Here is a 27,897-nt window from a genome sequence, read left to right on the forward strand (position 1 = left end):
GTTGCATCCAGGGAAGAGGAAGCAGTGAGCGCCACTGATACTGGGTCCCCAGGGACCCTATAAGGGTCACTCCCCAGCTATCAAATGAGCATGTCTTCCTCCACTTGCACAGCAAGTTTGTAATGGGACTGGAAGTTACTTTTGGCTCAGCTCTGCTGTGCAAAAATATGAAATGCCATGGTGCTTCAGAGATTCAGGCTGTGTTCACACCTGGGTTTTCGTAGGGAAGATAGTTTTCAGTTTTAAGGCTTTAGAGATTTGAAAAGCCATTAGCCATATTCCTGCCAGCCTCCATCTTAGCCAGGCCTTGATAAGATGTGTGTGTTCCTTAAGGACAGGAGCAAATTCCTTCCACACATTTTTGTTTTTTATTTCTTCTTTAGGTACTGTCGGTGGTGCCAATGGGCCAGTTCAGTTTGGGACTTAAAATATGACAACATCTCATTTATTCTGCATTGTTGCAAAGTAATGTGTGCAGTGGATAAAAATGGTCAGATGACTGAACTGTCACTCTTCGAAGAATTTAAAATGAAATGTATTTGGAGTGCATTTAGTTAATAAATAGGTAGAGATGATTAACCTGTTCTTTGACCATGCAAGTTCATTATTATTAACATGCTTTTACTGGCTGCATCAGAGATGTCCTCAGGGCCTATAGGGATGAAAAAGACTTTCTGCAGCCTCACTTATGGTCTGGGAGTGTTTCCTTGGTTTTCTGATTTCTAACTGTGTGCTCATTTGTCCTCACTTCTGCCATTCCTTCCCAGGATCTGTGTCTGACAAGCTTCATTATCGTCTTTGGTCCCAACTACTTCACCAGCAACTGTAACCCAGAACAAAACTGAGAGAAACCAGATTGCTTAATTCTACATACATTACTTGGTAAATATGCTCTCTTGTCAAATGAGTAAAAAGCATGGGTTTTATGGTAGCTCTGCGACTCTGATTCATCCCTTCTATCATTATGTGAGGAGATGGGCTTTATAGTAAGTGGCATTTTGTGCTTAGAAAAATACATATTTTTGTTACTATTATAATTAGCCTTCAACAGAACAAGTCACTTGGACCCCCAAAACAGATTTTCAACCGCCCACTTTAACTCTTCCTTGCTACCTCCTTAATCAAGGCCAATATTATCTCTCACAGACTATTAAAACTGCCTCCTGCAGGTCTCCCAATATTATTCTGGCTTCCTTCCAACCCATCCTCCACACTTTAGTCAAAATGAGTTTTGGAACATGTTAATCTCATTATCTTGCCCTCATTGCCCAGTGGCTTTCCATGTCAACCTCGCCCTACATCACTTTCCCTCTCCTGCTGTGTGCTGCCCACACCATCTTCTCTCTTTGGCCGTGTTCTCTATACCACAGTCCTTTGTGCATGCTGTCTTCTCTGTCTGGAATGCTCTTCTCCCAGTTTTCCCCATGGTTGGCTCCTGATGTCCTTAAGTTCTCAAATTAAATATAAGTTTTTCAGACAGACAATTCCTAACCACTGTAATTAAAGTAGGTATTCCCAATTATTCTCCGTCTAGGGTGGATAGACATATGGGAGTGAACACAAGTATGAAAATCTTTGTATCACATATTAACATCCATTGGGTCACATGCACCACGAAAGAGACATTTAAAAATCAGGCAGACAATGACTTTGCCAGTTGACTTCAGCCCTCTGTCAACAGCCACTCCAGTGCTAAAACAAAAAACATATGAATGAAGTGGCCACAGTAACAGATATGGAGGCTATACATGGGCCCAACAGCATGAAGTACATTTGCCAACGCTGATCTAACTCCTATCACTGCTGAATATCCAACATGCCAGCAACAGAGGCTGGTGCTGAGCTTCCAATATGACATCATTGCTCATGAAGATCAATCAATCACTTAGTGAGAAGTTGACTATATTGAATCCTTTTCATCTTGAAGAGCGAGTGGTCTTTTGGTCATAGGAATGGACGCATACTTCCAAGGGTAGAAAAAGGAGTTGGTCCCACCTGTCTGCACTGACAGTGACCACTGTTCTACTTTTCATCCCTGTAACTCTGCATTCTGCAGGGTTAGAATTCTCATCCTCAGAAAGGGATACACTTTCACTCGGGGACATAGCAAGATTATCCATTGAATTATAAGCCACAGCTGCCATGTGGGCATTTTTTGCTCCTTGTCTTCAGGGACCAGCAGACAAGGAAAAGAGTCACCATTCTGGCACAGGTAATCAACCCAATCATCAGGAGGGAGAAGGCTGTTGTTACAAAACGGGTCATGGAGGAATAAGTGTGGAACCCTGGTAACCCATTGCGGTTTCTTTTGGTACTTCTCTTCCCACTTGTGACTAAAAGAACAAGTGCAGCAACCCCTTGCTGAAAAGGGCATGTGTCTTAGTCCACTTGGGCTGCGATAACAAAATACATAGACTGAGTGGCTCAAGCAGTAACATTGATTTCTCACAGTTCTGGAGGTTGGGAATTTCAAGATCAAAGTGCCATCAGGTTCTTTGTCTAATGAGGGCCTGCTTCCTGTTTTGCAAATGGCTGCCTTCTTGCTATGTCCTCAAATGGTGCAGAAAGTCCTCACATGGCTCTGGTCTCCTCTCCTTGTAAGTGCACTAAGCCCATCATGGAGGGGCTTCCATCTTCATGACTTCATCTAAACCTAATTACCTCCCAAAGGCCCTACGTCCAGATACCATCACTCTAGGGTTAAGGGCTTCAACATGTAAATCTGGGGTGGGAGGACACAACAACGGAGCAACATGGTGGTTGAGGCTCAGATGCTTTGGGGATGAGGATATGGGTCACACTACCTGAAAAGCCACTGAGACTGGCAGAGGTGATACCTGATGGTGACAGGGATGCAGACAGGTAATGGAGGAAGGAGAAAATAAGCACGAGCTATTTCTCCTAGACTAATTACAGGAGCGGGGGCTAAAGCTGATCCCACTCACCTTCCTCTTCTAAGTTTTCCTTGAGAAAGAGAGACCCACTGGTATCCTGGAGGAGATACCCATGAATATATACAAAGAAGTGGGTAGGAGTGAGCAAAGGGTGGGCTGTGGTAGACACAGAAATGAGCTAAGCAGTGTCTCTTCAAGGAAGGACTTGTACCGAGCTGTGGGGAGTGCAGTCGGCAGACAGCCTCCAGCCACTGGCTCCTTCAGGATCTGTCCCTGCTACAGAGATCCTGAGATCATGCCCTTCCCAGGGCAGCCCATACCTGGTGACTGAGCGAGGTGGGTGTCAAAAGGCCTGGACATCACTGCCCAACCTGGTGCAACTTTTGGTGGGCAATCCTTGCCCAGAACTGCCTGCTATGTTGGGTGAGGCTTGGTCACAGTTTGCCTTCTCTCTTTATTCAGTCTTCTTTCCTGCCCTTTCTTTTCACTGCTGCTAATCCCTATTAAACATCTTGCGCCCAGATTTGTCTCATCATCTACTTGCAAAGAAACCAACCTGGTATAGGCTACATGCTTTGGCAGCAGATGAAATTTGCTAACTAGGTCATTTGGAGGAAGTTATTTCACTCTGTTGCACCTCCATTTCTTCTTCAGTAAAATGGAAATAACAACATTTGCCTCTCAGGGTCATGTGAGGTTAAATAAAATCAAGTGTGTAATTACTTGGCACGGTGCTTGGTATTTTAGAGTGTATAACGTTTAAGAGAGAAGCTCTCTCAGAAATGGCAACTTCCCATGCCGACACAGCTTTGTGAGTTCTCTGTTGAGAAGGAGCTGAGTGTTCAGTTTTCTGGCCACTGTGTTGATAACAACGGCAAATTCTTACATAGCAGACACAGTGAGCCAAACACTTTTCAAGTGTCTTGCATATACTAACTCATTTAACCCACAAACAACTCGATCAGGAAGGTTCCTAATCCCATTTTACAGATGAGGAAACTGAGGCACAGAGGTTCACAAACTGGTTCACAGGTCTCAAAAATTGCAAGTAGCAGAGCTGGGCTTCAAATCCAGGAACCTGACACCAGAATCTGTGTCAGGTGCTCATGCCCAGTATAGTACATGGCCTCTTGGGTCAACTTTATCCTAGAAAGAGCTTGATGCAGAATAAGGCAATCTTGCCGCTAACCTCCTACTTCCTCATGACACCCTTCCAGAACTAGTTTTTCTGAATGGGAAATAAAAAGAGGATGAGGAAGATGTCACCTGCCTGCAGATAGTCTGAGGTTCACTAATTAATCCTCTGTGAAGCCTTGAGACAGGGAGAATCCAAAATCTGTGTCTTCCTGGGATTGAGGCCCCAACCAAACGGAACCTCCCTGGCAGAAGGTATGAGAGTAGGAATGAGAGACACTGACAATGGCAGTTTCCTTGTGAAATTTGGGGCATTTGCAAATAATCAACTCAGCCTTTTCAACAAGTCTTTATTTTGCTTAAATTAACAAAACATAGGTTACATGCTATTTTCAGGTAAACTGCTTTATCACTGAAGCAGAAAGCGATATTCACAACATGGGTTGCTACACATTTGGAGTTTTAGTTTTTAAATAGCAAGCCAGAATTCTGTACAAAATCAACATTTGGTGTAATGTTGTCCAAATATGTGAAGGATTTTAAATGTTAGCTCTGTTACATTTTGTTCCAGCAAAGCAGACAAAGATCATGATTCAAAACGCGATGTTAATATTTTATTAAATGCCTTTAGGGCTTAATAAATACAGTATGCACATTGGGCTTTCTCATGCAGCTACTCATATACAAATATACCAGATACCCTTGTGGGGTTATGGAAGGTCAGCCTCAGTCTCATGGCCAATAGGGAGTCAAATTTTTAAAAAGAAAGAATGAAAGAGGAATTAGAAGGCAAACAGAGGGGGGTAATTATAGGCCTGAATAAAAAGGATAAAAGAAAAATATGCCTCTTGGCTGGTCAGTTGGCTGTTTCAGAGTGACAATGGTCAAAAGCCTGGAAAGCATTTGGTAGTGACCTATTTTCAGAGTGTCACAAGGAGATGAATGCCATGCTGTCCTGGCCCTTAGAGTGCTGGTAACCTTGGATGGTTTTATCCTTAATTCTCTCTAGATGATCCCCATGGGCTCTCCTTCAGGTGTGCATTCTGGCTAATTAGCTCATCAGGCAAGTTTGGCCAACTCTTCCCTTAGCTCTGCACTTAGGCACAGGGTGTCCATATAATTGGTCACCCAAACTGGGATACTTTTTTTTTTAATTTTATTTGTATTTATTTTGAGAGAGAGCTAGAGAGCAAGTGGGGGAAAGTCAGAGAGAGAGGGAGACAGAAACCCAAGGAGACTGGGCACTGTCAGCACAGAGCCTGATGCGGGTTCCAACTCCCAAACCATGAGATCACGACCTGAGCCAAAATCAAGAGCTCAATGCTTAACTGACTGAGCCACTCAGACACCCTTAGGATCCTATTTATATTTTAAGTGTACTTGTTTATTGAGAGAGAGAGAGAGTGAGAGAGAATCCTAAGCAGGCTCTGCACAGTCAATGCGGAGCCTGACTCAGGGCTCAGTCTCATGAACCTCAAAATCATGACCTGAGCCAAAACCACGACTCAGACATTCAACCAACTGAGCCACCCAGGCACCCAAACTGGGATACTTTTGAGAGTTAAAGTGACACTCTTAGTAATTACTCTGGGACAAAGCTATAAACCAGGGTTGTTCCAGGTAAACCAGGATGTTGGTCACTCAACAACATACAACACCAAGATTTTGGCCACATTTCTCACAGAGTCAGTGTATATTTACCCTCAGGCTAGATCTAATTAAGTCTCTCATACCCAGAGTTAAGAACTAAAAACAGGCTTTATAATATACTTCATAACACTTTTTAAATTACTTTCCTTAGATATTTTTTTCTCCCTCAAAATGAAATTTTACTTGGAAGGCTAACATGAAAAACAAATGAAATTTGAACCACTTTGAGTGAAGTGGGAATGAGGGCTGAGAGTTTCTCCTTCTTCCCTGGCAGCTCTGGAGGGACCCAAGAGGGACCTCTGACTCCTCGATCCACAATTTGGAAACCTCCATTCTAGACCATCCTCTCTCCATCTCAACATGAACTTGTTCCTCAAACATACCCACATGATTCATTTGGTTGGAAAAGACTAGAGTTTGCTATTCTGGATTTCCTGGTTCCTGTTCCAGCCTGTTCCTGTTCCATACCCAGAATGAACCGGAAGTCTGCAGCCCTTACAGTATGTCTTTGACACAGGGCTACTGAAAGAATGAACACGTAACAGGACCCCAATAGCCAGAGGCCTCACAGACCATGCTGCCAGCCTTGTGAGTGATGTCATCAGAGGCACTAATGAGCGATATTCAAAATGAACGGAAGGCAAGTTGCCCCTCTGAAGACTTGGAACAGTTTCCTGGCACAGAGCTGTGCTTGCACCACAGAAACCCACACTATTCCATTCACCATCCCCTTTGCAGGTGCTTGACCTCAGGGCATGGGTGGCAGTAGGAAACCCAGGCAGCTTTGGCACTTTGTCATGGTGGTGAGGCTGAAAGAAAGAGCTTTAAGCAAGGTAGCAGGAGAAATGTGTCAAGATTGACAAAGCCCAAGGGTGGATGATTCGAAGTAGATGCGGCTGAGGGGGAAGCACCTTGGCCAAAAGAAAAAGCCACATCCAGCAGTCAGAGATGGGCCAGGTGGTCTAAAGAAATGTACTGGGAACTTTAGGAGAAGAGAAAGCAAAGTAATAAACAGTACCTACCTCTACGAATAAGAGTTGAGACTACCAACCAAGAGGCAGTTTTTACATAAACACAGACACAGTACCAGAGGGTTACTGCTTATGGCTAGTCACAGGTATGCGACATCCTGTAGGCTCTGCTTTATTCGGCACCCATGCCTAAGGAAAGCCTACTGCTGGGCTCAACCCACCCACGGTAGTCTTCACCCCTGACTAGAATCATGATTCAAGCATCTAGGAAGAAATAATTAGTCACTGTAGGCAGGCTATGTATTTTTAGACTTATTAAGTGACCATAAACATCACAGGCATCATCTTCTAGTACACAATTGTGTGATTATACAAGAGTACGTGTGTGTGTATTGTGTGTGTGCATGTGCGTGTGTGTGTTCATGTCAAGAGGCTCTTACAGAACAGGTGAGAAGCCCTAAATCAGCAGGATGATTTCAAGGTCTCCTACTCCATATTTTAATGAATCTGAAGCCAGAAACAAATATTTATGGAGTCCCTGGGAGGAGTCTTGGCAGCCACCATTTTAACCTCGTCCATCTTTCTCAACCCTGGCTGCACAGAAGAATCCTCTGGGGGAACCTTTTAAACAAATACCCATATTGGGGCTCCACTAGACCAATGAAATCAGACTCTCAGTGGCTGAGGCTCAGCCTTGGTATTATTTTTTAAGGTTCCCCTAGATGATTCTGATATGCAGGCAGCTTTGAGAACACAGCCCAGAATCTGCTTACCAGTAATTACCTGATGGTTAGCATAATACTCTAAATAAGCAGTGCTCAGATTTCAAGAATTCCTCCCCACATCCCTGGTCTGGCACTGAGAAGAAACCCACTGTGCCTAAGGCTTCCTGCGGCTGCCTTGTGGGGCATGAGGCCTCAGAGCAAGGTCTCCAGGAGGGGGCTCTGCTCAGGACACAAGGGGTGAGCTGGGACACACTGACCACTTTGGGGACCATCTGAAAATGCGCGCCACAAGCCATACCTGATGATGGAAGCTGCTGCAGAACAAGGCAGACCCAGGCAAGGATCTAAGTTCTGCTGGGTTTTCATTAGTTAAAATTATTCCTGTTTTCTTAAACATGCGGAAACTACTTGAGAATATTCTCTTTAATACCTCACCCTCCTTTGGCATTTTTGGCATTGTGGATGATTCAATAAAGGTGATTTTTATATATACAACTACTAATATTTTCATCTATCTGGAAAAATATTATAACTTCCACACATTCAACTAAATCATCATTAATAAGGTAACATGTCAAGCACCGTATTTTTGCAACTAAAAAGAAATCTACCATGTATTATGTATTAGTCAAAGGAAAACAGAATTTCTAAAAGCACCTCAGCATCTGCTTGGAATTAGGTATCTAGAATATGTACAGCTTATTATACTGGAGAAGCATGAAAAAGCACTGAAGAAGCCCCTGCATGCATGTTAAAAATCAAGGGCCCAAGGAATGACCTGAGAAGCATTTGTATTAGTGAGGACAATCCCTGCTCGTTTAGTCCAGGCCATTTGTAAAGATCTGCGCCATTTGCCAGTCTCCAGCAAATGACAGCTCGTGCAGAAAGCTATATTTGAACTGCCTATTCTCATTTTCCAAATGTAATTTTAGAGCTGTCCACTTAGATACCTAAAAGCACTGCTTGTTTTTCCATTTTCCTCTCCAGTAATTCCTTTAAACTCTCATCTCTGTGCTTGAAGTACAGGTAATCAGAAAAGGAGGGGCCCCTCCGAGCACTCTGCAGAGCCCTGAGACGGAGACACTCTTCCTTGTGGGCAGATTCTCTCTCCAGGCTGCCCTCTGCCCCCAGGCTGTCCTTGCTCCTCTCCTGGTGCTCTCTGTTTGGCTTGTCCTCCTTTTCCTCCTCACAGGTGTCCTCAAGCACCCTGGGAGCCTGCTCGGGCTGGGTGGTGAGATCCTGGGGGGTGCAGGGCTGCCTGGGTTGGGGGTCCAGGCCGGGGCTGTCTCCACCCACTTCATAGCTATTGTCCTCCTCCTCTTCCTCATGGCAGGAGCTGCCCCGGGCACTCTCCCCATCTGACTGGAACGCCGGCCCCTTCACTCCACGCTTCTGGGAAAGGTCAAAGGGCTCCTCCTGCTCCAGACCCCTCAGCACTCCTGCCGTCTGCGCCAGGGCGATTCGCCCCCTTCCAAAACCTGTGAGAGCAAAAGCAATGTTCAGGTCCCAGGAAAAGCTGTGAAAATGGCCCACTGGGTGGTACCCAAGGCCATTTAGTATAGTTTGATTTTACATTTTAAAAATAAATTCCCAGTAAGGCTGTGGAGAGATGGGCCTTGTCACAGATGAAGTTTGCATCCGTGTAACTTCCTTAAGGTAAATTTGGCAACATGCACTAAATGCTTAAAATAAACATAGCTCTGACTTAGCAATTATGCCACTGAGAATTTACACGATGAAAACAATCACACAGGTGCACAAAATATATGTGTAAGGATGCTCATCACCACATTTTTTATGGTGAAACTGAAATGATGGAGGTTTTTTAGATAAATAATACACTGAACCATGTGTAGAAGATGTAGAGACCTACAAATGGTTATAAAAAGGTATTCTCTATATATTTTAAGTAAAAATCATATTTACCATATATATTTATAGTGTAGACCCAATTTTATCTATCTTTATCAAAATATCTGGAAGAATTTACATCCAAATCTCAAAAATTCCATGATTCGGACATTTTTCTCTTCAATTCTAATGTCTTTCTTATTTTCAGTGAGCAAATATTTTACCAGAAGAAGAAATAAAATCATAACAAAGGTATTTTCATCTTGAAAAAAAATGCACAAAAATATACCATTTGGGGACAAGAAGGCCGCCTCATAACCAGTGGTCCTAAGCACAGACTGGAGAGGGCACAAAGAGATCCCCTTGAGGAACTCTAAAGCCCCTGTGTCCAACCACAAGCATCCCTGCTATTGGGCACAGTGATGCAAAAGGGTCTCACTTTTAGTTTCAGTTGGAGGGCCCTGTTGGGAGGGACTTTTCAGGAGCCAGAAACACATAGTAGGGCTCCGCCTAATTTGATCTTGCAGGTCTCTGCCCCTGGTGAGCCAACAGCCAGGCCCTGAGGAGGAGGCGGGCAGAACCAGGCTTTTGGCGTGGGGGCAGACGTCCAGGTCTGCTTGCCTTATGATATCGTCAGGCAATGAATCTGTCTATAGCTTTAATCTTGTCAGGGGCACAGGAGGCTCTTTTTAATCTGAGTCATGATTTTTGAGCCATTTCAAACACTAGAGTGAAAAAGCACTAACACCTTTTGTAGATGAAAACATTTAAATTGTTGAAAGTCTGTTAACTTTCAAAGCATCTCTCTGATACATAGGGATGCTCTTTATTTTTTCAGAAGAATGACAGAGTCCTTAGGTGCCTTTTAGGATATGAGCATCCATATGGGGTAAGTTGTGGTGACCAGGTTAAGCTTTCAAACGGATGAACATCTCACCATTGCCTTCTGTCCCCAACCCCGGCAACTGAACAAACTTCACCTATTCTGGAAAAATCCAGGTCTAGGTTGGAAATTGGCTCAGGCAACTAGAGGTGCAAAGAACAATTCAGGAGAAAACCAGTCTCAGGGAAAGAAAACTGCTTTTGTTTTTTAACCAGAATATTTTCAGGGGTTTTGCCTAAACTCTGGGCTTTGTTTTATGATGACCACAGTTCTCTGTAACTCAGGAGCACTATAAGCTCAGTGGGTGAAAAATATGAAAACTATAATTATTCTGTTTCATGCTGGAGGTGCTTGTGTGCATCTTATTTATGAATACGTGTGCCTGCTTGACCAGCTCTCTGGAAAGGGTAAGAGAAGCAGGCAACACAAACAAATCTGTGTTTGCCTGGTGTAGTGAGCACTGGTGTAATTCAGAAATTCCCGAGATGGGATCCCAGTTCTGCCTTCAGACCTGCCATGCCCCCTTGGCCTCGGTCTCCTCTTATATAAAATGAGAACAACACAGTCTACCTTGGGACATTGTGGGCACAAGCAATAGGATTTCTGAAGTGCCTACTGCCGTGCTTTAATCATACTGGTATCAGCAAACAGTGGCTAACATGATTTTGTAAGGTCCATAAATGTGTGTCTTCTCTCCTCACACACAGACCTTCTAGGGAGCAAAGATGGTCTCATCCCCCCAGTATCTTCTGCAGCACCTAGGGCTCTGCTTTGGATACAGGTGCATTTATTGCCTGTTCATTGAAGGACTGCTTGATTAAGTAACTAGAGAACAACCTGGTGAACTCAGTGGATCTGGAACATAAACTCGTCACAGCTAAGGGCCGTGGCACTGAGGGGGCAAGAACTGCTTAGCAGTTCACTTCGGGCTCAGTGGGGGAGACGGAAGCCCCTGCTCTGCAGATGGGCCAGTGAGCCCTGCCAAGCAGGAAAGCCGTCCCTGGGTGCATCTAGTTATGAACAGGAGACCCAGCCTGCTACACACATCCTTCTGTGGAGGCAGAGCTTACATGCCTGTTTTTTAGAAAGGAAAGAAAAAGAAAAAAACCACATGTCCTTTAAGAGCAGCACGATGAAATGGATACAATAAAGACTTTAATGTCAGGAAGGTCTGTGTTCCAATCCTAACTCAGCCACTTTTTCAGTTGAGCAAGTTTGGGCAAATCACTCTCTTGAAGCCTCAGTTCCCCCCATCTGTAAAATGGGGAAAATATAAGTTCCTCCAGCCTTGAGGTGCTGTCAAGATTAAAGGAGGCAAGGCACCTGATGTGGTGTCTGAAGCAAGAGCTAATAATCGTACTGACTGGAGTGGTTATGATGTTCTCATCTGTCCTCTGTAATTCGCTTTTACCTACTACCTTCAGATAGTACTACTGTATTTGTTAGAATAACACTGTAAGCCTGTTTCTGCTCCTCTGCTGTGGTCTTGACACTATGATCCCTTTTTCAACAATAAGAATACCCCCCCAAATAAAGCCCCCTAAAAACAAGTTGAGCTCCCTTTTTTGTCATCCACCAGCCCCAGCAGCCTTGGGTGCTTCCTGGAAGAGTGATTACCTTGAGAATGGAGGCCCCGCTCCATGACTCCATGCTTGACTTTCATGTGGCGTGTCAGGTTCCCCTTTAGGGTGAATTTGCTTGGGCAGTAGAGACACTTGAAGGGTTTGCTGTCGGAGTGCAGGTGCATGTGGCCCATTAGGTTGTGCATCCGGTTGAATTCCTTCCCACACAGCTGTCAGAAACAATGAAGAGGATGAGACAGGTTACTTGTGGAGTTGGGCCCTGACCCGCACCTAGGCCTGCATGAGGACGGATGTGCCTTCACTTTGTTTGGATCTTGGCATTTTAAGTGGCCTCCAAGTAGAATGTCCCCAGTGAAGTCAGGGAGGGTCTGGACTGCGCCCAGGCCCAGAGGTGGAGCAGGGAGGGATGGATTCATGGGCTTGTGTTCCTATCGCACAGGGATTTTTCAACTCATGGCAAAACTTGCAAAGCTAGTAAGGCTTCTTTTGAATGCGAGATGCAGAAAAGGAGAAAAGCTGAGCTGAGAAGCAATTGCTCAAAGTGTGCTTCATTTTAATAATAAGTATATGATTACCTGTTTAATATTTATGGAACATTTATAACATGGAAGAGACTGTCCTAAGTCTACCATGGAATATCACATTTAATTATATCAATCCTATAAGGTGGGTGCTGTATCATCCCCATTTTACAGATGGGCAAACTGAGGGATTAAGGCACTTGGCCAAGGCACACAGCTAATGGGTGTTGAAGCTGGGATAATGAACCCAGGCCACTAGACACCAGAGGTCACATGGTCAACCACCACACCATTCTCTGTGCCCTCAATATAACTCTTCTGTTAGACTGTATCATGCAATGCATTTCTAATTTAAAAAAAAAAAAAATTTTTTTTAACGTTTATTTATTTTTGAGACAGAGAGGCAGAGCATGAACAGGGGAGGGGCAGAGAGAGAGGGAGACACAGAATCTGAAACAGGCTCCAGGCTCCGAGCTGTCAGCACAGAGCCCGACTCGGGGCTTGAACTCACGGACCGTGAGATCGTGACCTGAGCCGAAGTCGGACGCTTAACCGACCGAGCCACCCAGGCGCCCCTGCATTTCTAATTTTTTAATTTGCTTATTATTGGAACGGATAGCAAAGTTAGAAGGAACAAAAGAGAGATCTAAAGAAGGAGTGTGTCTTTTTCTCTGGGTAGAGATTTGAAGTCCTGAAAATATTATCTCAGGTGTAAACATGTTTTATTCCTTTTTTTTTTTTTTTGTCATTTTGTCATTTCTATTTCTAACAAAGTGCAGATGCATGATGGATCAGAAAAGTGGTTCTCCAACTTCTTTTGAACAGAACTGCCTTTTCAAAGGCAATTCATGCAGATACGGAAGGTATAAAACAGAGTCCACTGCTCTGGGTCTTTCCGCCCTCTTCCTGTCCCCCGGCCCTAGCAGAGCAGGGTTCGGAGAACCCAGCCCTTCCTTGGCTGTGCTGGGAGGAATACAGAGAAGGGTTTTGTGTCTGTGCTTGGGCCCGAGTGTTAAGGAGGGAACATTTTCCTTCCCTTCCTAACCTCAGAGGCCCATGCTGTGAGGGCAGTGATATGGAGTGAAAGAAAGATCTTTGGAGAGAGAAGTCAGGGTACCGTGGCCCCTGAGGCTGACACCAGTTTTCCTTTTGCACTGAGAGACATTTTCAGGGACGATGTTGGGGGTACTGGACTGAGTATTTATGAATGAAGGCACTGTTTTCTTCAGGTGGCCATGGAGATGGGAGTTACAGGAGCCATGGAAGAATGCATAGACCTAACAAACAGAGACGTAGGAAGACCAACTGCAAAGAATGCTAGGTGGTAAGAGGCAGCCAGCTGGGGTGACAACTTTGTCACAGATAATCCACCCATGGATAATGAATAATTGTTTCTGTGTTTTTAAATGATTCACATTTGGGACTTTTAAGTACTTTTCCCCTTTTTACTTCCTTACTGGCAAGAATGAACTTGGCATACTGGTGTCCCACACTCAGTGTTCAGAGTAGCTGCACAGCACATTCATTTGGAAAAGGTGACCTGAGAGGGGAAAGGCTGGGAGTGCTGATCTAACTTTAACATCCCTACATATGGGATGGATACTCGCTTTCTTTTATTCTCAATGGAGACAGTTTTGTAAGATGCATCAGTCTGTGATTCAACTTTGCACAGGTGAAAGTTCTGGCAGAGTATTATTTATTAGCTTAGTTTAGTTTATCCAGTTCTCTATCCTGGCCAAGGGGGGAAAAAGCTTTGAATCTACTGATTTGAATTAGCTTTGAATCTACATTAGGTATTTCCAGTCTTGAGCCATTTTGGAGAAAGTAGATCTCATTTGGTTCATGGGACGGTTCCTGATTATTTGGAGTGAGCCTGCAGCAAAAGATCCGAGAACAGCACAAGCCATGGGTGATTAAACATATGACACAAAGGAGGAGAGAAGCTGGAGGCTGGAAGATTAATTAGACTACTGCACTAGTCCAAGCTTGGATGAGTCTCATGGTCGTTTAAGCCAGATAGAATTGAAGAGATGGGTGCCTTCTGTACTTCACTCCTATAAAGGGGTAGGGATTCTACTTTTAGTTACTATCTCTGGTTGCTGAGATATCAGAAGCTGGAATAGTCTGAAAGGTTTTTATAAAGGAGAATTTTAGCTCAACCTTGAAGAATGTATAGAATGCCATTTGTTTTTATTTTGACACAGAATAAAGTCTCTTCATTAAGTATTTTCAGGCACTTTATTCAACATTGAACTAGAGGCAAGATAGAAATCACAGTTGTGATAATGACCAATTGTTTGTTGTTGCCACAGCTGCTGCAACTCAGTGGTCAGAACAGTCCTGGAATTCATGGGCCCCAAATTCCTACCTCCCTTCCCCATCCTACTCCCACCCCAACACACAGAGAGGGGCACAAATATCAGAATGGCTACTAACAGGGGCACCTGGGTGGCTCAGTCGGTTAAGTGTCCAACTTCGGCTCAAATCATGATCTCACAGTTTGTGGGTTCCAGCCCTGCATCGGGCTCTGTGCTGACAGCTTAGAGCCTGGAGCCTGCTTAGATTCTGTGTCCCTCTCTCTCTCTCTACCTCTCCCCTGTTCATGCTCTGTCTCTCTCTGTCTCTCAAAGATAAGTAAATGTTAAAAAAAAAAAAAAAAGAAAGAAGAAAAAAGAATGGCTACTGATAAGTATTTTCCACCTACTTCCTTAGCTTTGGACAAGCCACATTTTATGATCCTTTAACATAACCCAGTGTGTGTTTTTCTAGTATAATGTTTTTCTGACTCAATTCATCCACCGCTGAACTTCCTGGGACATTTTTTAGTGGTACATGCATATATTAGGATATTAAAATGATATTGTCCCCTGAAGTCAAGGCATATGGCCTTAGGGAAGGTCCACTGTAGGGCATGTCTGGTCAGTTATATTATCTGAGGGTGACTGGTAAACAACGCACTTTTGTGCTGTTGGTAAAATCTATTTTTTGTGTATTATAGTTCATGATTTATGGTAGGCTAACGGGCCAACCAATGGAGAGTGTTTGCAGGGTTGAATGGAGGTGTGTCAACTCTAAAAATGTTTGGAGCATTAAAAGGTACCCTAAGTTATCTTTTGAAATGCAAGAGCTTCCTTCCTTTTCTTTGTGGCCAACCTCAGTATCAAGCACAGGTCTACACACATAGTAACACTTAATAAATACCTAAGTATTTGGCTGGGGGAATAGACAAACAAGTCAGGAAAATATCACTACCCCGTGCAAAAATCCAAAAAGCAGCCATCGCCAACTCTCTTCTTTTCCCTCACTGTAATATGTACAACCCTATACACACTAGTTTGTAAGCCAAAATCCTCAGTGGCAGAAGGATAGAGACAGATAACTCAGGACCCAAGGTACTTGGACACTATTCACATCTCTGTGGTAGGCACGCTTCGCTTCTTCCTTTCAGCCCTTAGCTCTTCCACAAAGCCCTTTGGTCCTTATCCAGAATACTTGGGCTCTTCATCTTTCTTAGAAGACCATCCATTAGTATAGAAGACATTTTATGGCTCTGAAATTCAGAGGGGGACTTTTCAGTCACTGTTAGTAAAGAGAGGCCAGAGGAAGAGAACTGGGTGAATTAAAGGCAGTACCCTTGGGTGGGGTTTGAGATGTGAGCTCCCAGAAAAATTGTCATAGTAGAGAAGGGGAGGTAGACTGGAAGGAAGAAGAGTTGGGAGGGAGCACCAAAACTCTAGTTTCTTTCTTCTCCTGGGAAAAGCAGTCAGTCTATGTCAAGGCCCCCTATAATCATGACATGTGAGGCTAAGAGCTTGCCCAAGTCAAGACTTGCTGAATCATCTCCTGCCAAGGTCTGTGGGGATTGAAATAGGGGTAGGTACTGACACAGGAAGCTACTGGAGTGGTGATATCTCAGATTTCATGGGACATGTGGCCATCTCAACCAGTCTGCCCCTCTTGAACTTTCAGTTCCTCTAGTGAGGGGTATTAGTGTACCTCTGGCATTAAATCTCAGCTTTTCCATCAATACTCACATTTATTTATTTATTTATTTATTTATTTATTTATTTATTTATGAGAGAGAGAGAGAGAGAGAGAGAGAGAGAGAGAGAGAGCGTGCACGGGGAAGTGGGGCAGAGGGAGAGAGAGAGAGAGAGAGCGAGAATCTTAAGTGGGCTCTATGCTCAGCACAGAGCCTGACTTGGAACTTGATCCCACAACCCTGGGATCATGACCTGAGCCGAAATCAAGAGTTGGACACTGAACTGACTAAACCACCCAGGAGCCCCCATCAATACCCACTTTTATGCCTACTTTTTAAATGGAGGTGAACTTCAACATTTAATAGAAAATGGGAACAAAAGTTTTGTTTTAATTTTTTTAAGTTTTATTTATTTATTTTGAGAGGGAGAGAACAAACACAAGCAGGGGAGGGGCAGAGAGAGAATTCCAAGCAGGCTACATGCTGTTAGTGCAGAGCCCGATGCAGGGCTTGAACTCACAAATCGTGAGATCATAACCTGAGCTGAGATAGAGTCAGACACTTAACCGACTGAGCCATCCAGGCACCCCTGCAACAAATGTTTCGAACTGTCCTTTAAAAATGGGTTGCATGGATCAGTAGGTTTTGAGATAGCAAAGCAGAGAGGTGATGGTGAGACCCCAGAAGGATAGAGAACTTGCCCCATTTTCTCTTCTGTAAAATGTCAGTGATAATAATAGTTTCTTATGAAGGTTGTTGTAAGGATCCAATGAGATAATTCATGTAAAGGGCTTGGCAAATAGTAAGAGCTCAATAAATAGTAGCTCTTATTACTATCATTATCATGTACATAGTAGACTCTTTTAAATTCTGGAAATAGTTCTTCAAAGATAAGACTACTCCTTAAACCAAATTATTTGGAGGAAATATGAAAGGGAGGACGAAGTAAGGAATCCTTTTGAGTAAATACTTGCCAGGTCACTTGAGGCATATAGAAATGGAAGCAGTTGTACCTGACCCAGCACTGAGAAATGTGGATGGAAAGACAAGATTCATCCTGAATTGCAGGCTTTGGGAGAGCCCTTTATGCAGCACCCAGACTCTCAGTTAGCCATTTAAACAGCTGGCTGATGCCCTTTTCTCTCATCCTTATAGCAGTTCCGAATTCTGGCCTCCTTGTGCTCCTTCCCTCCCTGGTTCAGGGCTAGAAACACCTCAGGTAACTTCTTGTGAGCTGCAGTGACAGCATGGACAGCCAGCCTCACCAAGAAGTCAGCTGGGTGCAGAGACTGGGTGATGGCAGTGGGCAGCACTGGGCCAGAGGTCCACAAAGCCAAGAAGAGGCACACTACTTCGTGCCAACCAGCCTAATCGGAGCCTGAGGACTGAGATGCACCAGGAAGCCTGTGCTTTCCTATTCTAAGAGAAAAGGTCAAAGAGCTGGAGCCTGCGGCCGAGGAGAATGGCCTCTGCTAAACTGCCCTTCCCTTACATTCTTCTCTCTCTCTCTCTTTTAATAAGAAGGGTGTTCCTTTCCTCAAAGGGAGAGAGAGGGAGGGAGGGAGAGAGAGACTGTAAACTGTCCAAAAGGACCGTGAGAAAACAGGAAGCTTTGAAAAGTACAAGAGAAAGCAAGATGAAATCTATTTGCAGGCGGGCCCCTGGGGACATGTGAGGCATTGTTAAGCAGGCAGTTCATACAGCTATATCCTTCCTTCTGCTGAGGAGGGCTTTGCTGCCAAAAGGCTGCTATCTGGTCACTGCCTTAACCCCCTCAATGCCAGCCTGAGTGCTTGGACCCAAAGTCCTGGGCCCCTAAAAGCCCCCACCTGGTTTGTCCCCCATGGGGCATCCAAGAGCTGGAGTAGGAAGCAAACCCATGGTGGCAAAGGTGGTGGGGACCTTTTTCAAGGAGACCTCATCCTCTTCTATCAGCCCTGCCCTCCGTCTTCAGGCCTCTACTTCAGACGAGGCTGCAGATGACCTGGTGATTCATAACTTAGGCAGCTCCCGGCTTCACCCATCTCAAAGGAGAATTTGTCCCGGAAATTCTGGATGGCTGCTTTTCCTGGACAGGTTTCCCAAAGACGGCAGCTGGTTCTTTGCTATTATGGAGTGTGGCTCTACAAGGATAGCATCCAAATCAACCCCTGCATGCTTACGCAGAATCTGGGAAGCATATTTCTGAAACATGGCTTAAGTCTACAGGCGCAGGTCTTTGGAGATACTCCAGCTGGCTCCAAGAAGCAGGGAGTCCAGAAGTGGAGCCAATAGCATAAGAGCCCAGAAGGGCAGTAATTTTTTTTATAAAAAAAAAAAAAATAGAAACACAGAATGGAAACCTTTCCTCTCCTCTAATTTTCCATCCTATTGTTAATGCTTAATCTCACAGCAAGCGAATGTTTCTGCTTGCTGTGGACAGCTGTTTCCACTGAACACGGGGCAGAGAGAACCATTTCATGTTGCAACAGGGGGAGGGCTGTATGTTTGGAAGGATTTTTAGTGGTGCGAATCCTAAGAAATTAGAACCTGTTATTTAAACAGTCTCCCCTTTTTATAAGTTTTCGAGTAAAGGAGACAGAGCTGACGCTTGGAGTACAACTGGAGCAAGGCCTGTGTCTTTTTGCTAGCCATGTCAACCGTGTGAGGGGAATAACCCTTCCCTGTGACTACAATAAAGCTCGGGTTTAGTTGTCTGGGCCTTTTCTCCAACATCACTATGCAGCCAGCCAGTCACCCGTGTCTGATTGACTCTGAATTCTGTAGCAAGGAGCAAATGGCCCTCCATCCTGTATCTAACTCCCAAAGCACCATCAACCTCTACCCATTACCAGATCTCCAAGGATCCACAACAACACTGATGGGGAGCAAAGGCTACAGGACACCATCTCGAGATGGCCCACCCAACAGTGGGATCTGGATCTGGAGCCTGGACGGGACACAAAGAGCCCTGTCATGTGATCTGTAAACTCAGACATGCTCTGAGATTCCTCTGAAGTGAAGAAAGGCAGCACTTTGTGGGGACAGGGGGACAAAGAGGAGGAGGACCCTGGCAGTGCTTCTGGCACTTCTCAGGAGGCAGAGGGCTCTCCATTGAGGTGACTGATGCCTGTCCTCGTTCAAGAAACATCTAAGAAGGGAGAAGGGCCACCTGTTTGACAAAAATACCCTTCAACATCCAATTATTTTTCTTCTGATAGTAGATACACTGTCTGAGGCAGCCACCTGACCCAAAGTGTGGTCTTCTGGAACAACCTGTCCCACCCCCCGCCCCCAACCAGGAAAAGGAGGCCTTTGCAGATGACCAGTCCAATTCGTGCACCAGGCCCATCTGGTACTGAAGAGTATAAACTGTGCATCATTTCAGAGCTCATAACTTATACTGCAAGCCCTTCTCTTATGGAATCTGGTGGTGTGAGCATACATCCAGAGCCTAAACCATTCTCAGGGAGAGGTCATATTGAGTTTCTGAACCATAAAGTTGATCATCAGGCACCCTCTAAACCATGTATGTGCACTATCATTGGGGTGGATGGAGGAGGAGGGGGCAGTCATTCATGAAAGGAGACATAAAGCTTTGAGCAGGGCTGGTTCACTGCATCATTGGGCCCAGGTTGCACTACAGCATGCAGTCTTCTGTGCCCTGGTGCCAGAGAGAATCCCCTAAATCCTCGGGTACCACCTGGTCCAAGAAATCCTCCAGGCCACTCAGAGGCCCTTGAGGTAGGCAAACAGAACTGCCTCTGCGTCCCCAGATCAAACCCAGCCTGCAAGCCCTTTTCCTGCAGCGGCTCTGCTCCCTGACATATCCCTTATTTCAGAGGTATCTTCTGCCTGGTTTCACAACTACTCCTGGACCTGACTTGAAAAGGCAGAAGTGTGAGTTAGTTGGACCGGACACGGGTGGAAGGGACCACAAGCATGGCTACCTTCATGCCTTAACAATGTATGTGTTCTGCCACCAGTTGGTTTGATAAAAAATACAGTTCATGCTGGAAGCCCAAGAGTAAACTCAGCACAGCAAATGAGGAGTGGCAAGCAGTGCCCGTTTGCACCTTGACTTTAGGAGACAGCAAACTCCTGGCAGGCAGGAATAGCTCTGTTAAAAGCAAAAGGCTCAAAGTGGGAGGCGGGAAGGAAATCCAAGTGCCTAATCAGAGAGAGAAGAAGTGATATACGGAGTCCCTGGGCTCATGTGGCCAGGGCTAGCTTCGTGGGTGTGTGACCAATGCAGTCACACCCAGCCCCATCTCAGAAGCGTCCTGAGTTTGGTGTAATGTTCTATTTGTACCATCTCGAAATTTCTTAATAACATTTGAACAAGGGGCCTTACATTTTCATTTTGCATCAGGCACTATCAATTATGTAGCCCCTTCTGCACGCAGCTTCCTTCTCCTTCAACTCAGATGACTCAAGATGGACATAAATTGACTTGCAAACCACTGGGAACTTGAAGCAAAGGAGGGGAAACACAAGTGGGTGGCAGGAAAGGGCTGGAGGGAGAAACCTCCCTCCCCCACCTGCAGAGAATGCCCACACAGGTCTAGGGAAGCTCTGGTTCCTGACCCCGCTCACCCTGTCCAGGAGTGGCCAACACAGGAAAGCAGTCAGCTTCACAGGGGGTTCCTTCAAGAAGGGGGGGAAAGGGGACATGCTGTAGAGGGATTAAAGCAGGAACCGCCCCTCAGATGGACGGAGAATATCATCTGGACCCAATAAGACATGCAGTGACAGAGAAGGGAAACTTCTATTTCAAACAGAAGGCTCTAACAATATCTGAGGGTGTGATTTCCCTCTCCTTCCCCCTCAGCTCTCTCTCTTCACGATGGGGATGGCACGTGCCAGTACATTAAACTACCCAATCCTCATCAAGATTCCTTCTCATTCTAGAAGTGGAGAAGGGAAACAATGTGGGGAGAGGATGGGAAGAAGGGGGAAAAGCCTGGGAAGCCCAAGCATTTCTAAATAATACCAGTCAATGCCTTGAGTTTTACAAATCTCCAACTCACACATTTTCTCAGCTGATAAAATACCAATTCAACCAAATGAATCTGATGCGGACATTTTAATGACGATGCTCAAAATCCCTGAGCTCCATGGTACTTAGGAACAAAGAAACACTTCAGATGACTGTGCTCACAGTTATTCCTTGGCCCAAACAAGCATTTCTAAGGTCGTCAGAGGACTAACCTTGGAGTCTCTTTCATCCTGCCTCAGAGACCTGTCCTCAAATTACACTTGAAGTCCAAGTGTCAGGAAGGCGGAGGGGGGTGGGGGAGTGCAGTGTGAGAAGGGAGGGGGCAGTGCTAGAAGACTCTGTGACTCCTTTCTGTGTTTCACTCATTGGCTTGTAAGGAGAAGAGTATTATACTCAATTGCTTCTTTCTGGAATGGGAACTTTCCACATCACCTTCATCCTTTAACAACCTCATTTCCCAATGGGGCTTCCACCCTCAGACTTCCTCTACTGGCTCCCTCCACCCCTGCACACTGATTCCACAGTGAGACCAATAGGACAGGCTTCTCAGGGACCAGCTAAAGGCTGGCGTGGTACAAAGAAGAGAGCAGCAGATGGGCCTGGGGTTAGCCAAAGACCTACTCTGAGCCTCAGTGACCCCACTGGTGAAACATAGTAGGAAGTTTCCTGGAGACTCTCTCCCCTTGGGCATTTGTACAACCCTCAGAGTCCTCCCTGTCTGCATTCCTCCCAGGGCCCACTGCCCACCTTGCATTTGAAAGGCTTCACATCAGAATGAACGATCATGTGTGCCTTGAGGGTCTGTTTCTGCACAAAACTCTTGTAGCACAGGTGACACTGGTAGGCGCGGATGTTGGTATGAATCAGCACGTGTCTCTTCATGTTGGCCAACAGAGTGAACTCCCGCCCGCAAATCCCACATTTGTGTTCCTTCACACCCTAGAGGGAAGCAGATTCAAAAATACTGGGGTTAGCAGGTAACAGGCTTTCATCAGAACTGTAGTCTTCATTCTTCTGTTTGCCACACAAATCCATGAAGAGCCTGGTGACAGATGTTGAGTTCCAAATGGTGTGGCTTTAGCCTTGTTAACTGCTGTTTTCTTGAAAGGTGTTGATTACGTAATCTTTTTTTGTCTTCTGAAAACCATTAACTAAGCCAGAACTTTATTTTTTTTTAATTTTTTTTAACGTTTATTTATTTTTGAGACAGAGAGAGACAGAGCATGAACAGGGGAGGGGCAGAGAGAGAGGGAGACACAGAATCTGAAACAGGCTCCAGGCTCTGAGCTGTCAGCACAGAGCCCGACGCGGGGCTCGAACTCACGGACCGTGAGATCATGACCTGAGCCGAAGTCGGACGCTTAACCGACCAAGCCACCCAGGCGCCCCTAAGCCAGAACTTTAGAGGAAAAGAATGCTACTGCTTTTGTTGTTCCTGATGCTACATGGGTTAATTCTACAATAACAGTTTCGGGGATTAAAAAGATTTTGGTAGGAGCACTGTGGAATGATAGGTGAAATGAGTCTATAATCTACCCTTCATGATAATGAAAAAAAATAAAACCTCCTAAAGTGATAATATCATTTCTCATATGAAAACCAATGTTTTCTTGAGTTCTCATTAATACACTTGAAAATCCCAGGAGAACAATTCATATCTACTGTTCAATAAATTATAATAGGTCACAGTGACCTGGGCTCCCATAGGTCATAGTGACCTCTATGTGATTTGGCTATGGAGCCTCCGCTCAGCTAGCTTCTGTCCTATAGAGAAATTTGGCAGTGGATATTTGAATACTTAAGCATTAATGTCCTCACTTGAAAACATTTCCAGGAACTCATAGCATGAGTAGAGTATTAGCTAGTCCCAACTAACCAGTGCTTCCCTGAAAAGGCCTTTGCAAGCTATCTTAACACAGAATGACTTTTCAGAAGGAAAACTTAGAGAACCATGGCATTAAAACTAAAATTATTATGGAATTATAACAAGTTGCTTAGTTAACAACTGTACCTAATAAAACACATATTGCCTGGTATCCATAATGACCTGGGAGAGAGGAGTTCCAAGCTTACCTCTGAGTCTCTCTGCCTATATGTCCATTTCTTTAATTTGGGACTTGATAATAAAACAGCACTCCTCAGTTTTGGTGAGCCCATGGCACCCAAGGACAAGTTCAGGTCTCTGCCCAACCATTTACTGGCTATGTAACTGTAGGCAAGTTTCATGGCCTTTCCTGGTGATGGTTCTCTCATTTGAAGATGGTGGGTCATGAGCCAGGGACTCTTTCCAGCTGGAATACTCTTGAGTCTAGATGATTGCAGAAGAGTATGGATATATACTAATGAAGAGACCTAAATTTTAAGGCCCTCCTAAGAAGATGAATTTTAAGTGTGTTGCATATTCAATCAGTGAATTTAAATTTTTGAAATTAACGAAAATTATGTTCTTGATGTTTTTTAAAAGTTACTTCAGCATTTTTCTTCTCAAGATTGCCTCTACACTCATCTATGATTCAGCTGACCTGGGACCAAGGAGAAGTATCTACTTATCACTGTTTTTGGAATTCTCTCAGAGAATTCTATGTCCACGGTAAAATTCACCTATGGGCTGGCCTAGAACTCAAGTGAATGAAAGCCCAGACACAACTCCGGGAACAAAGGAAGCCACCTTGTCACTAATAGGATCAGTGAAATCAGAGAGGGAGCCTGTAGGGGTTTTCAGGGGCGAGGGAGGGAAGGGGGTGGAGAAGACAAAGACTTGACAGTAGTGTTTCAGAGTCAGGTGCTGGAGTCCAAGATTCTGGGTGACCACCCCATGCCTCAGCGTCTTCATCTGCGAATCTAGAATAGTATCTGCAGGTTGCTCTTCCAGTTGTTAAAGAGGATTAAATGAGAAGTAAAGCACCTGATATACAGCAACCATTATATAAACACTACCTCTCACTGCTGACACTATGGATTAAAATGCATTTTGTTTTCTAATTCCAGTGAGATGTTTCAGATACGAGGCTGCTTTGCCCATTTTGACTTCATTTTCTACTATCTTATGGAATTTTTATATGTTCTGAAATGCATCTTTGATTCCTTTTCCACACATGTAGGAGCCCCTGAAATCAGCAATGGTCTGCTTTGTGGGTGAATCTCAGTACAGGTTCTTTGCTGAGGGTTCCTGCACTTGGCAGGGGCCTCCTCTCTGGATGGTATCTACAGGTGCCTTTTGTGGGGCAGGAGTTGTTTGTGCACTGCCCACAAGGCAGCCACACATTTCATCTCCACTGCAGAGCCAAAAAAATGCCCCATGTTTTGTCCTAACCTATCAAATGAAACACACTATGGCCCGGTAGAGATGTTATCTCAGCTGAGCAAAGTCCTCCAGTGACCTTTCTGAATTAAAGAGTGTTTTTAGAAACTCTGGCTTGCTAGAAGTCTCTCCTGCCAAGAAAACCACTTGCAGTCAAAAGCGTGAGGGTAGTCAATGGGGCAAACCTCTCCTCTTGGAAGCTCAAAGCAGACCCAATCAGCTTAGCTGGGTAAGTTATCAGGGACACTACTGTGGCCTCGCCTTACTTCATCCTGAATGACTCCAGGGCTCTGGTTGCAAATTAGGCTGAATTTAGACATTTGTGCCTGTATATCTCCTCAAAGACCTGAGCCCAGGAAAGATAAAAACAAAGCAGACAGAGCAGGATGCTCTTTCATTCCCCCCACAAAACAAACCACAGGGCCCTACACCCACCTAGGCAGGGGCTCTACCAGGGGAAGCAGAGGCCTTGCTGGATCCAGAGCCATGTGCATATGTGAAGCACTTCTCACAGCTGAGGGTGAAAACACCCCAAAATGTAGGCACTACTTCTGCAGCAAAGGACCAAGAGAATTCTCTAGAAGGTGGCTCTGATTAGCATACCCCAGGCACAGAAATGGTTGGGGTAAATAATACCTGATGGCACACGCATGCTAGGGCCCTGGATGAAGTTTCCAGAAACAGAATTTTAGGGGTGGCAGGAGGCTAAGAAGCAACAGCACAAGGACCAGCTGTTTCCTTCCGCCTTCCTCACCCTCCTTTCCAAACTGCCCACATTATTTATTTCCAGGCCCATCTTAGACTCTAGAAGGCTGGATGGCAAAGGACTTGGTTGCTGGCCCCCCAGCGTCCCCCATTTCAAGGAGAGGAAGGAGGCCAGGACTCAGGGAGAAAGCCCCTCGCCCAGGGTTATACAGCTCCTCCCCGCCCAGGTGCGGGGCGGCGAAGGTCTGCGGGCCCCGCCCCCCCCCAGGGCTCTGCGCCTGCTCCCCGGGCGCCCGCCCGCGGCCTGGGTTCCGGGGGTACCTTGTGGGTGAGGGAATGCTGCTTGAGGTGGTGGGGCTGCACGAACTCCATGCCGCACTCGGAGCAGATGTAGGGCCGGATGTCCTTGTGCTTCATCATGTGGTTCTGCAGCTGGCTGGGGTACTGGAAGGTCTTGTCGCACTCGGAGCAGCTGTACTGGATGGGGCCCCGGTGAGTGGTGAGGTGCCTCTTGAGCTGGGCCAAGGTGGGGAAGTCGAGGCCGCATTCCACACAGATGTTCTCGCGCCCGCTGGCGTGCTTGGCCTCGTGGGCCTTGAGCTCGCTGGGGTAGGCAAAGCCCCGGCCACACACGCGGCAGTTGTGCGGCTTCACCTCGCTGTGCTGCATCATGTGGCGCTTCAGGTGGCTGGTCTGCGTGAAGGCCTTGTGGCACACCTGGCACTTGTGGGGCCGCGTGCCCTGGTGGGTGAGCATGTGGGTGTGCAGGTGGCTGAGCTGCTTGAAGAGCTTCCCGCAGCGGGTGCACGCGTGCGGCTTGATCCCGCTGTGGCCCAGGATGTGGGTCACCAGGTTGTACTTGGAGGTGTAGGACTTCTCGCAGGTGGGGCACTGCCAGCGCTTCTGCGCCCCGCCCACGTCCACGTAGTAACTGTCGTCGATGCGCACGTTCACGTCCACCCGCTCCACCTTCTGCTTGGCCTCCTCGCTCTCCTGAGGCTCGGCCTTGCGAGGCAGCAGCGCTTCCGGGGGCTGCTTGGGCAGAAAGGTGTGCCGGCTGAAGGGGAAGGGGGAGGCCGAGGGCATGAAGAAGGGGAACATGAGGCCCGGGGGGACCTTGGGGTAGTAGGGGTAGGGCGCGGGCAGAAACGGAGGGGGCGTCGGCTGGGGCCACACGGCGCTGGGCTTCACGGGCTCCTGCTTGACCGGCTTGCCCCCCAAGTGTTCCAGGGTGCGGTAGAACTGGAAGCCCACGTTGCACAGGTCGATCATTTGCGAGTCATACTTGGGGCGCGGGGGCTGCGGGAAGAGCAGGGAGAGGTTCGGAGGGCCGTGGTTTTTGCTCTCCTCGGAGTGGAGGGCCAGAGGGGCCTCTTCTGCAGGGTGGCTGTAGGGCATCTTCGTGGGCATGCTCTTCCGTTTCCGAGACCCTCCTCCTTCAAAGACCCCCGGGAATCCATCTAGGTGTCCTGGAGGAGGTTCATATCGAAACTGGGAAAAAGGCCCCCGGAGAGCTTCTGGGAAGGGGTGTCTTTGGGGAGCCTTCCCTCGGGAAACCACTGGCTGCAGGCAGTGGGGAAAGGAGGGGGTTCTCTTCACACCCAGATTGAAATGCACATCCTCATCTTTGATCATCTTCATTTCCTTCTGCATCCTTGGCAATTTTCCTTTAAAGAAAAAGAAACTTACTCTTTAAAAAAAAAAAAAAAGAGCCCCCTTTTTCCTTAAGGGTTTTGGCTAGATGATCAGTACTAATTTATGATGAGTGATGTTTGTTTAATACTGACCCTCACTTATCCTAGGGCCGCTCGAGGTATCACTGTTTTTTCCCCCTTAGGAACCCATTTACTAATGCGGAAAGCTGTGGCCTCCCAGAGTGGGACCCTAGAGCTCCAGTGTAAATCCACAGCCACAGAATATCATCTGGGGGTTGGGAGGCGTGGGAAGGAACCTGAGAACTCAGCCAGCCACTGTGCCCACTTAAGATGAGGGTACCTAGGCCCAGACAGATGAAGGGCATGTTCATGCCCATCGCCCCTCAGTACAGAAGTCAGAACTGGGATGTGTTCTGTGGGTTTTTTAACCTGAGAAAGAGTGCATCTGCCAGTGGTGACTTAAATGTGTCTTTTGGATTGTTTTCTGTTTTTAGGGAACCAATTTCCCCTGCTCTCCTCTCTGTCCTCGGGGCCTTTGCTGCTGGAGGAGGCGGCGGTGGCGGGGGGGGGGGGGGGGGGGAGTATGCAAGCCCACACAGGTGAAGAGACTTTCCTGCTCGATTTGGATCTCAGATTTTCCGAGTCACCCACTCCAAGCAAGGTGTGCTGCTGGGGTACATCAAGTGGATGAGATCGGTGTGATTAAGAAAAGCATACAACCCAGTGTTACAAAGTCATCTTGGTAATTTACACACTTTAATCTTCCACCTGGAGCCACCTCAGGTGAAAAATTCCAAGACTGTGAATCTCTAAAACTTAGAGACACATGTGTCTAAGTAAAGCTTGGCCTTCGAGGACTCCTGAGGCACCTGACCTTGCCTTGCTGAGCCAGTTACTGCATCCTGGTGACTCTATCAGGTATGTGTGGGAGAGCCTGTGAGCTGGAGTCTAAACCAAGGATGAGGCTTCCTTTCCCGTGTCTCCTTGTCACTTTTCTATACTCCTCATGTGGGTAGTGGTAAAAACAACCAAGTGGCTGACTTGATGTTTCCATTGAGGGCCCT

General features: G+C 46.1%; 2 protein-coding genes across 5 annotated transcripts in view; one reads left to right on the forward strand and one right to left on the reverse strand.

The window, feature by feature from the left end:
• Positions 1-13,694, forward strand: part of PTCD2 (pentatricopeptide repeat domain 2) — a 120,121-nt gene extending 106,427 nt beyond the window's left edge. Inside the window, exons 10-13 of one of the 3 annotated variants that reach the window (XR_006218426.1) lie at positions 768-882; positions 8,708-8,854; positions 10,456-10,515; positions 13,442-13,694. Coding sequence is in view for 2 of the 3 variants with exons in the window: in XM_042988135.1 (XP_042844069.1) it covers positions 768-845 (78 nt within the window). In the remaining variant the exon portion in view is untranslated. Of the gene's footprint in view, positions 1-767; positions 883-5,952; positions 6,390-8,707; positions 9,083-10,455; positions 10,516-13,441 lie in introns of those variants that run through there. The other 2 variants (XM_042988135.1, XM_042988140.1) reach the window with 2 other exon arrangements.
• Positions 7,246-27,897, reverse strand: part of ZNF366 (zinc finger protein 366) — a 47,497-nt gene continuing 26,845 nt past the window's right edge. For both annotated transcript variants that reach the window (XM_042988096.1, XM_007079857.3), the window contains exons 2-5: positions 25,500-26,845; positions 21,920-22,111; positions 11,726-11,900; positions 7,246-8,852 (exon numbers count right to left, since the gene is read on the reverse strand). In XM_042988096.1, the coding sequence (XP_042844030.1) occupies positions 8,317-8,852; positions 11,726-11,900; positions 21,920-22,111; positions 25,500-26,831 (2,235 nt within the window). In that variant the 5' untranslated portion in view covers positions 26,832-26,845 and the 3' untranslated portion in view covers positions 7,246-8,316. The remainder of the gene's footprint in view (positions 8,853-11,725; positions 11,901-21,919; positions 22,112-25,499; positions 26,846-27,897) is intronic.

This window comes from Panthera tigris, chromosome A1 (assembly GCF_018350195.1).
Source record: "Panthera tigris isolate Pti1 chromosome A1, P.tigris_Pti1_mat1.1, whole genome shotgun sequence".
In the NCBI taxonomy this organism is placed as follows: domain Eukaryota; kingdom Metazoa; phylum Chordata; class Mammalia; order Carnivora; family Felidae; genus Panthera; species Panthera tigris.